General features: G+C 41.9%; 1 protein-coding gene across 1 annotated transcript in view; it reads right to left on the reverse strand.

Moving 5' to 3' along the window:
- DNAAF11 (dynein axonemal assembly factor 11) overlaps positions 1-11,046 on the reverse strand; it is a 71,889-nt gene that overhangs the window by 23,991 nt on the left and 36,852 nt on the right. The window contains exons 8-10 of the mRNA XM_008684142.2: positions 10,478-10,543; positions 6,693-6,762; positions 5,654-5,749 (exon numbers count right to left, since the gene is read on the reverse strand). Coding sequence (XP_008682364.2) covers positions 5,654-5,749; positions 6,693-6,762; positions 10,478-10,543 — 232 coding nt within the window. The remainder of the gene's footprint in view (positions 1-5,653; positions 5,750-6,692; positions 6,763-10,477; positions 10,544-11,046) is intronic.

The following is an 11,046-nucleotide window of genomic DNA, read 5'->3' on the forward strand; positions in this document are numbered from 1 at the left end:
TAAATATATGAATTCATTCCCATAACCATCTATAAATTCAATGAAATCTTAATAATAAAACAATGTTGGTGAAGAGAGGAAGGAACACTATTAATTAATCCAACAACATTAGTTACTAGTAACAGCGAATAATATGAATTAACAGTAAACAGGAATGTAGTGTGTGGTATGTTCCAAGCTCTTCTAATGTATGTGAACATACATACACTGATTTACATAATCTTCAAAATAACCTTTTGTGGTATGAGTTATTATTAATATCACTTTATGGACAGGGAATCTGACGCACAGAAGGATTAATAATTTGCCTGAGCCATACAACTGCTGAGTGGAAATACCAGGGTTTAACCTGGGTTCTCTGGCTCCAGAGCCACCTTCCCATAATCATTTCCCCTGCTTCTTAATTGCAATGACAACAATAATCCCAACAGCATTTTTGGAAGGAGAATTAGATAAAATCAATTTTTTAAAGATATTTATTTATTTATTTATTTAAGAAAGAGAAAGCAAGCATACATGAGCAGGAGAGAGCAGAGGGAGAAGGAGAGAATCTCCAGCAGACTCCCCACTGAGCACAGAGCCCAATATGGGGCTTGATTCCATGACCCTGAGATCATGACCTGAGCTTAAATCAAGAGCCAGATGCTCAACTGACTGAGCTACCCAGGAACCCCAAAATTATTTTAAAGTTAATCTGGAATAATATGCATGGAAAAACAATGAGGAAATGGTTGGGGAAGAGAATAGTCAGGGAGGAGATTCATGTTCCAAATACTAAAATGTATTTTAAAGATGTATTCAAGGTATTCACTCATTGAACAAAAACTTACTAAACACCTTCTCTTTGCCAGGTTCTGCTCTAGGTGCCAGTGATAGAGTGCTGACAAGAACAGACAAAAAGCCCTGTTCTCACGAAGTTTAAATTCTTGTTGAGGGAAACAGACAAAGGAATAGACAAATACATAGGCTGTTATATAGGTCTTGATATATCATTCTATGAAGAAAAATCCAGCAGCACAAGGGATAGTGAATGCTGAGGTAGAAGAGATGCTTTCTAAATGTGGGGGTTGGAAAAGACCCCATTGATAAGATGGCACTTGAACAGAAACATGGAAAAGTTGAGAGAGCAAACCATGAGGGTGTCTGGGGGAAGGGCATTTCAACAGAGGAGACAATAAGTGCAAAGGTCCTGGGGTAGAAGGATGCTTGCCATATTTGTAAAATAACAAGAAAGCAAACATGGCCGGAATGATGGGAAGGTGAAGTGGAAAAAGATGATGTCAGAGGGATAACAGCGGGGGGGGGGGGTTATCAGGGCATTTTGCCTTTAACTCGGAATGAAATGGGAAACGTGACTTGCATATATTATAAAATGATCATTCTGGCTACTGTGTTGAAAAAGGAATTATTCACTCTTCTCTAAAAGAGAGTGAGTTCCTGGTTGATAGATGACACCCAGGGGCCATGTTTCTTGACTGGATACATTTAATGTAATAAGAGGCTACCCACACTAGAATTGAGATTCTCTCTACCACTCCCCAAAGCTAAGACTAGTGAATAAAACAGAGTCAGCAGCTAAAAAGAGACGCCACTAGACAGTGGAACAGGACTGAGAAAAACCTCATGAAACAGAATGTTTCCTACTCTACTGTTTCCTAGGAAGCTGATCTATTGCCTGAGTCTATCCTTCTGAGAGAGCCAGAGTACGTCCTCACGCACTATCCCGCTCATCACTGCTAGCCCAGACATGGACCCTTGAAGTCATGGTGGAGAAGGTCGAGTCAGGGATGGCATTCTGGGAGACACAGTACCCACAACTTAGATTATAAAATGGTGGGTGGAGACAGAGGGATTCTAACAGCATGCTAGGGATTGTGATATTTGTGTATTAATTACATCAATCCACAGGATATGGACTCAGTGGCAAATATTGGGAAGCATCTGGCATTTTAGATAGTAGGAGCGGAAAGCCTCTTGGAAATGTGGAGCTGAGCGGGGAGAACCCTCTGGCATGTCAGCAGCAGAAAATGTCGCCATGACCCCCGTGACAGGGGCAGACTTGCCTAATAGCACCCAGTCTGCATGGATCCAGCCTCATTTAGGAGTAAGAAAAGAGAAAAAAATATCAATTAGACATCTACGACAAAATGCTGAAGGAAGTGTCTAATAAGATACATCTTAGCACTTTGTAGATTCAATTATAAATGTGATGTCCTTGGAAAATGTATACAAAGCCCATCCTTGAATTTCCACAAATAAATACAATATAATCATCACAGCACAGACACAATCAAATAGATCAGCTCTTCTTTGCAGTATTCTTTACAAACATTATCACAAAAGGGAATAACTAAATATCCAATCTGATCTTCTTCTCATTAATTTAGAGTATCCAAATATTAAAAACTACTGAAGGGCCACAGTAGATATTTCTGGAAGTACTAGGTTACCAATATGTTAAGTATTGGTAACACTATTTTATGAATGAATCAAAATCGTACCTAAGTGTTTACCTAATTTTTACAAGATGCTTTAAAATTCCAAGACGCTGCCTCAGTAATTATATAATGCAGGCCAGACTCAGACAGTTCTACAATAAGTGAGAAGCCTGGACATATAAATAGCTCAGTGGATTGAACTTCAGTACTTCAAAAGTTTCTTTTTTAAAATTAATTAATTAATTTTTATTTTTTAATTTTATTATAATAATTTTTTTAAAGATTTTATTTATTTATTTGACAGAGATAGAGACAGCCAGTGAGAGAGGGAACACAAGCAGGGGGAGTGGGAGAGGAAGAAGCAGGCTCATAGCGGAAGAGCTCTGATGTGGGGCTCGATCCCGGATCTCCGGGATCACGCCCTGAGCCGAAGGCAGGCGCTTAACCGCTGTGCCACCCAGGCGCCCCTATAATAATATTTTTTATTATGTTAGTCACCATACAGTACATCCCTGGTTTTTGATGTAAAGTTCGATGATTCAAAAGTTTCTATCATTAGGAATTACGAAGATGTTAATGTTCAGTAATACATACTTTTAATAATAAGTATAAGTAAAATTAGAGTTTTGGTTTTTTAACTTTTGATGATTTCTAAGAAAAAGTTTTTGTTCTTTGAACTTTATAGTCGTTGCAAATATCTAATTCATGAATGAAAACCAACTAATTGGGGGCAAGAAATTATTCTCCAAAGGTTGTTTTCACTATCTTTTTGTTCCAGGTGTGCAGTTTAGTAATCCAATAGTTAAAATCCTAGAGGAGAACACAGGCAGTAACCTCTGACATTGGCCGTAGCAACTTCTTACTAGATGAGTCTCCGGAGGCAAGGGAAACAACAGCAAAAATAAACTATTGGGACTACATCAAAATAAAAGGCTTCTGCACTGTGAAGCAAACCGTCAACAAAACTTAAAGGCAACCTATGGAATGAGAGAAGATATTTGCAAATGACATATCTGATAAAGGGTTAGTACCTGAAATATATATATATATATATATATCTCCTGTAAAACTCAACACCCCCAAAACAAACACTCCAAATATGGGCAGAAGACAAGAACAGACATTTCTCCAAAGAGGACATCCAGATGGCCAACAGACACATGAAAAGAGGCTCATCATCACTTACCCTCAGGGAAATGCAAATCAAAACCACAATGAGACATCACCTCACACCTGTCAGGATGACTGAAGTCAACAGCACAGGAAACAACAGGTGGTGGCGAGGATGTGGAGAAACCCGAGGGCTTCCCTATCTACCTTTGAAAAGCGATAATGATAGCAATATATAAAGGAATGGTAAGAGGAAATAATTTCATAATTAATCTTTTAAAAGAAATAATGACAGAGATAACGTCAGTGTGACTTCAGCATAGTAGTCTAAAACCTCAAAAATATGGGGGCGCCTGAGTGGCTCAGTCGTTAAGCATCTGCCTTCGGCTCAGGTCCTGATCCCAGGATCCTGGGATTGAGCCCTGCATGGGGCTCCCTGCTCAGTGGGGGGCCTGCTTCGCCCTCTCCCACTTCCCCTGCTTGTGTTCCCTCTCTCACTGTGTGTCTCTCTGTCAAATAAATAAAATCTTAAAAAAATAAAAAATAAATAACCCTTAAAAATATGTACCTCAAAGGGAAAATGTTATTCACAGTTTATTATTGAGAAAAAAATTAGAACCATTCTGAGTCCTTCTCTGTAAATGATCTCATCTTCCACCATGCACTTCTAGAATACTTTCTCTTTAGTGAGCCATTTTTCATACTTTTCATGTGTACTTAACATGACAAATTTAGCCAGATATAAAAACAAAAAGGTGACTGGAACTAGAATGCTGTATGTATTTAAAAGATTCATGAGCGGGGACAGAGGAGGCTTTCTCATCAATCGTCCGAAGCCCTCCAGAAGGTACATAAATCATAGATCTTGATTTTCTTTTAGGAAATAATAGTTATCATTTAATCTTTGGTGTTTTGGTTAGAATAGAAGTTTCAAAAAAAAAAAAAGAGACTGCTGATCACAGTGCCATACAAATGTGTCTATCAAAGTACTGGGGTAATTAAGTTATCTGTTCGATTCCCCTATAGGCTATTCTAATTAGCATGCAAGCACTTCCTTAATTCGCTGTAGTCACCAAGGACAACGTGATTCTGACAGTTGTGTTTGTTATTTTACTGCCTGACAGCAAATTGTATTTGCTGTTTTATTGACTTGGAGCAAAAATACATAATTGATTACCCATAATCAATCTGTTACAAATCTGGCTATGGGAAAAGGAAGGATTAATAAATCTTTACAGAAACCTTATTGGTTAATCAAGTTTATTCTCAGTGGCAGACACTCCTGCCCCCATTCTCTTGTTCTGCCAGAGCAGAGCCCCATTTGACCAGTTTCTCTACTCTCCCCCTTTGAAACCTGCGTGACTGGGGCAAAGCTGACCCCAACCCGGGTCATGGGATAAGATGGTAGTAACCAAATATAAAATAATAGAAACCAAACAAAGTACTACCATTCTTTTGGCCAGAGATTGGTTTCATCGCCCAAGGTTAAGCTAATCAAGACTTGGGCATTTTAGCTAAATTGGCTAATTAGTCCAGAGGAACCTTCATTCCACAGTGATGGGAAAGTTCCTCTCTCTGTGTCTTTCCCTTACTCTCTTTTGTTTGTCTATCTTCGTGCAAGCTAAGGACAAGAAAGCATGCCACCCCAGCGGCCACTCGTGCTCCTCTCAGGAAGGAAGCCAGCCAACACACTGGAAAGGCCCTGACCCTCCCCTGCCTGAGCCCTCCCTACCTTCTCATGTCTTGTTGTACGAGATGAAACACTTCTTTAGGTAAAAGTACTGCCCCCCATGTAACAGACTGCTGGTGGTGACTGCCCCACTCTGAAGAACGATGGGACTTACACACCCCAACTCCCTGCGACACTCTGGCTGCAGAGGCAAGAACCACTGGTGGAGAGATGGCAGGATGAGCCCCCGCAGGTGCCAACTGTATCCTAGTCTCAGCTCTCTGTTCTCACAGGTCCCGGTTCTCCTGCCTGTGCTGGGGTGAGTAGATTTTCTGGTTCTCTCAACCAAAAGAAGTCATCGTTCGCCCTGATAGGTCAAGTTCCTTCAGGAACCAACGTCTCCAGACTTGAAGTTGATCCAAGCGACCTTGCCTACCTTGGGCATGCAGATCACCAAATGCCCTGTCGTCTGAGAGCGTCTGGCAGAGCTGCTGTCAGGCTTGACTTCTGCAGGAAGGACAAGCTGGAATGGCTGAAAAGAAACAGGAAGTGTCCCCTCCCAGAGAGGGGGTACATATTATGTGAGAGGGTTACCTCAAGATGTATTTTCGTTACCAACTCAAGATTTACCATTCCATTTGAAAAAAAAAAAAACAACATGCTTAGACTTAGTAGAAAAAAACAATGTCTGGGCTATGCTTGATATTCATGAATGATTTTACCTATTTTAATGAATGGTCTGAAGAACAGTCATCAACCACAAACAGTGAAACAGTCATTGGTCCATTTATGTTAACACAGCTAATAATAATTTATAGATAAAACTTCTTGCGATAAACCATCAACATATTTCCACTTTTCAGCCTCCATATGACTCCTATAAATGCTCATAATCAGCAAAAAATACTATTTCAGGGGCGCCTGGGTGGCTTAGCCAGTTAAGCGTCTGACTCTTGATTTCAGCTCAAGTCATGATCTCAGGGTCGTGAGATCGAACCCCACATTGGGTTCCATGCTGGGTGCGGAGCCTGCTTAAGATTCTCTCTCTCGCTTTCCCTCTGCCCCTCCCCACTACTTGACTTTTCTCTCTCCCTTAAAAAAAACACTATTTCAAAAATAATAAAATTACAGTTGCTATGAACGAAATCATTGACCATTAAACGTGGGTATATGATTTAAATCTAAGTTCAAGCGTGGGCCATCACACGTACAACCACCTCATCAGCTCTGAAAGAAGGACTAACGCGATAGACACAAGTTAAAAATGCTAATTTTACGGAGCTACCTGGTGGTCAGCCAACAAGCAGTCCTGCTATGGACCACTCCCACTGTGTAAAGTCATGTGTCTAAAAAATAGCTCTCTGATGGGGCTTCTTTTCTTCTCTTTTCACATGATGTTAACATTTTTTGAGGCAACCTAGCTTAGTCGGAGGCTTGGCTTTTGAAACTGGAACAGTCTACTGCCTTATGCTCACCTTTCCTTTGACCGTGACTCGGACGTAAGTTGGCTGCACGTCAACGTCGATTAGAGAGGTGTCCATGTATCTGCACCATGAAACATACCACATCTCACCATTTTCAAAAACTTTAAGTTAAAAGAAGTGCAAATAAAAACTGACATTTCCGGAACCATTTTAAATGAAAGAAGCTTCCAATTTCCATGCTCAACAGGTCTTAAGAAATCTGTCTTACATTAATCCCTAAACCAAAGGAAATTCAATATATCAGCAATTTCATTTTTAGACCCACAAGTACTCTTGGCATTGATTGCCCCTAACCTAAAAATATCTGCGGCCTGAAACGCCAGAGGTTTGCGAAAAACAGCTTGCCATGTTCTTTCATGAATATTTTATTTTAAGCCCCTACGCCTGACATGAATAGCCAGGAATGCTGAATGCACGGCGCTTGGGGCCTGCAACCAGCAGCTCCTGCTTCCTGAGCTGCGCTCCCTCCCCGGCAGCTGTTCTGCAGCTGCTGCTCTGCTTCTCCCAGCGAAGCCACCTCCTGCTGGCTAAGCAGAGCCTCCCGTCCAGGGCAGTGACCCCAGGATCAGGGGGTGCTGGTTCTCCTTGACTTGAGGAACAAATGAAGGCGTGAGGCTTCATCTCGCTTGTTCAGACAAGTAATCAGACGTAGAGCTGTACATTTACCGGTATTGATCGCGAACATTAGCAAATGCAAGGCATGATTCAAAAGTCATGCACGCTAAGGTGGGTAGGATGATACCAGGGCTGCAGGAACAGGCTTCAGTCACACGGCTGTGGGGAAGGGTCTCCATCCCCTCCTGCTCTGTTACCTTGGACCACGTCCCTCAACTGCTCTAAACCTCAGTCTCTTCATCTATAAAATAGGATACGGAGTGAGCCGTATCTTGGGTGAGCCCAAGATTGCTGTGAAGACACATGCAGAGTGCCCAGCCCGGTGTTGGGGTGAACACAGCATCGTTCTATTTTATTTAATAAACATTCTTGTAAGAGTGAAAGGTGTAGGCAAGGTTTCCTAAAACCTCATGTAGACTATCTACCACGTTAATGGATCACATCTTCTTGCCCATGCGTAGGGCCTCCTACAGCGTTCATCCGCCCCTACGTCCAAGGTCTTGGCCTATGCTGGTTTCCTCTGCCTGAAACAATCTTCTGCTGGTTCTCTGCAGAGCTCGCTGCTTCTCACCCTTCAATTGTCAGTTCATGTCAGCAGCTTCGCTGACCATCCCCGACACTGCCGACCACCAGACCGCCCACGCCATTGTTCTCTGCCCTTGAACTCTGGCCCTTCCTGTAAAGCACTCTCCCTTTGTAATTACTTATTAGATGCCTGCCTGCCTATTGTCTGTCTCCCCAGGGGCCATAATCTCTAGGAGAGCAGAGACTATATTTAGAACGTGCCTGTTACAGTCTCCCCATGCCTGATATATAGTAAGTATTCTATACATATTTGCTGGATAAAGACAGGAAGTGTCTATGAATGAATGAATGAATGAATGAACTTAATTTTTAGACATCCACGTGACAATGAAGATAAGGAATTTTATTGTCATTAGCTCAGACAGAATCATGGGAAGGGAAGGATTTTACTACCTAGACAGGAGAAATCTCACCACTCCTCGAGAAAGTTCATGATAGGGGGAATGGGGAAAGTTTTCCTTTGAGGACTGAATGTGAAGGAGCCAAGAGAGCTAAAAAGAGAAAGGGGTATACATTCATTAAACTCCAGGAATATGGCCTAAACATGGAAAGGACTTAAAAGGATGAAACAGAATGTTTAATGAAACACAACAGATAGGGAGCTTGGGTTACTGCAGGGACAGAGGACATGGGATCAGCTGGAGAAGAGCTAGAAGCTCTTTAAAGGCCGGTGAGCTGGTGAAGAATTAACAGGAGGCTTAACAGGGTGTCTTGGCACGAGGAGGAAGGAACACACTAAGATTTAGTCCTTCCTCACAAGAGCCAAAGGTGGAAACAACCAAATGTCACGTACTGGTGAACGGATGAACAGAAACGTGGTCCAGCCATACAACGGAGTTTTACTCAGCTACAAACAGGAAGGAAATTCTGACGCGCTACAACACAGACGAACCCCGAAAATGTGACAGAGGCACAAGCGATTCCACTCATATGAAGTATAGGAAATTGGCAAACCCATAGAGACAGAAGGCAGATTTGTGGTCGCCAGGGGAAAGGGAAATGAGGAATGAGTACTTAATGGGGATGGGGTTTCCTTTCTGCGGTGATGAAAATGTCCTGGGGCTCCGTGCTGGCAAGGCTGCACAGCTTGGTGTCATTAAGTGCCACTGAATCTCCACTTGAAATGGCTGACACGGTGAATTTTAAGTGAAGTGTATTTTACCACAATTCAAAAAACAGAGTTGGCCCTATGCCTGTGAGTGCGTGGCCTGGCTCCTCAGATTACTGCATTTCTTTTGACGAGACTCAGGCTCTGGAAATTGACTCCCTTTTAGATAATTTCAGGATAACAATCCCTCTTACTCCGCTGGGTTTACTGGGAGATTAGATAAGATAGAGCACACAAAAAAGGCCTTCAAAAGAGAAAGGACTTTATCATTCATGCATGTAAATGTCCTCTGACTCCCATTATCAGTATTCATTCATTCATTCCCTCAGGCATTCGTTCATTCCTGAGCTCATAGAGCTCCAGGCACTAGGCACTGGTGTGGGTGCTGGAGAGACAAGGAGCGAGGAAAAGACAAAACAAGGTTTCTGCCTTGCCCACACATTTTTTTAAAAATACAAGTAAATGTCTGGTTTGTCAGGTAGAAATAAAAAAGCAGGGCGCCTGGGTGGCTTAGTCCTTAAGCGTCTGCCTTCGGCTCAGGGCTCAGGTCGTGATCCTGGAGTCCTGGAATCGAGTCCCACATCGGGCTCCCTGCTCAGTGGGGAGTCTGCTTCTCCTTCTCACCCTCACCCCACTTATGCTCTCTCTCGCTCTCTCTCAATCTCCAATAAATAAATAAAATCTTTTTAAAAAAGATAAAAAGCAGGAGAGGTGGAAGAAAGTGCTGGGGCAGGGATAGGCGCTTAGATTGAATGGTGGGCCAAGATGCCTCTATAATAAAGTGACCTCTGCCCAGAGGCCCACAGGAAATGAGGCAGCAAGCCTCGGGGACGCCTAGCGTGATAGCAGTACAGGCAGAGGGATGCATGGGTGCAAAGTCCTGAGGCACTGGTGGGTCCCCAAGGACTAGAGAATTAGACCACATAAATGGACACTGAAGTCAGAAGCATGAAGGACAGTGAGCCAAAACCTAAAATCCTAGAGGAATGAGGAGGGGTGGGACACAACTGGGGGAAAGTGTCTGCTGGAGATAAAGAGGCTGCAGACTGTACTCCTAGGTCTCTAAGGCAGACTGGAAGGTGGGGGGCACCACCTGATGCTTACTACTATATCCAAGTGTTTTGGAAAAAAGAAAGAAACCATAAAAGTAAGTGGTAGTAGTGAGAGCCAAGGGGGCCTCTGGTGTCAGCATTAGGAAGCAGCAAAGCTCAGAGAATTATTTAAACTCTGCCTTAGAAGAAGAGATTGCAGAGTTCTTAGCCCTGGGATTGTGGGTTTATTTACTTCTGCCTTTGTTTTAATTTTCATGCTTTTTAAAATTATACTACGTTCTTGGTTATAAAAAAAAGGACTTCTTCACTTGGCAAACCAAATTCCATTTCAAAATACTTCAGAACTCAAGAGATGGCACTGAGAACGAAAACAGAAAGAAATGACATTAAATAAATCCATAATAAAATGTCTTTACCTATAGACGGCAAGGTCCAGGATGATCTGGTTATGTTTTTCATCATCTTTCAAGGAGAAGTCAAGTCTAAGGAATAATCCATTTGGGGGAAAAAAAGACGGTCTTTAGCAATACCGTATACATAACTCATCCCACTATCAAAAGTAAACTTGGTAATAATTATATAATAATCTCCAATGATAAACTTATTTTGGTAGGTGGACAATAAAATGTCTATGTTATTTAAAAAATTCAACAGAAACCTATAAGATATTCATAAATTGTTTACATTATTAACATGTGAGAGTCCTAAGGTAAATAACATACCAAAAATTAGCATTGGTGCAGAGATAGAGACATCTGGTGGTTAAAGCTTTCTTTTCTATTTCATTCAAGTTTGCTAGAAGCAAGCTAAAACACTAGAATTATTTATGGGGAAGTAAATGTTCTATTTGCCTCCCCGTATCCAGCGTCCTATCCTTTTGGTTTTTGTTTTGTTTTTAGATTTTATTTATTTTAAAGATACAGAAAGAGAGAGTACGTGAGCAAGTAAGCTCTCAGGGGGAGGAGCAGAGGGAGAGGGAAAGAGA

This window comes from Ursus maritimus, unplaced genomic scaffold (genome assembly GCF_017311325.1).
Source record: "Ursus maritimus isolate PB19 unplaced genomic scaffold, ASM1731132v1 scaffold_9, whole genome shotgun sequence".
Lineage (NCBI taxonomy): Eukaryota > Metazoa > Chordata > Mammalia > Carnivora > Ursidae > Ursus > Ursus maritimus.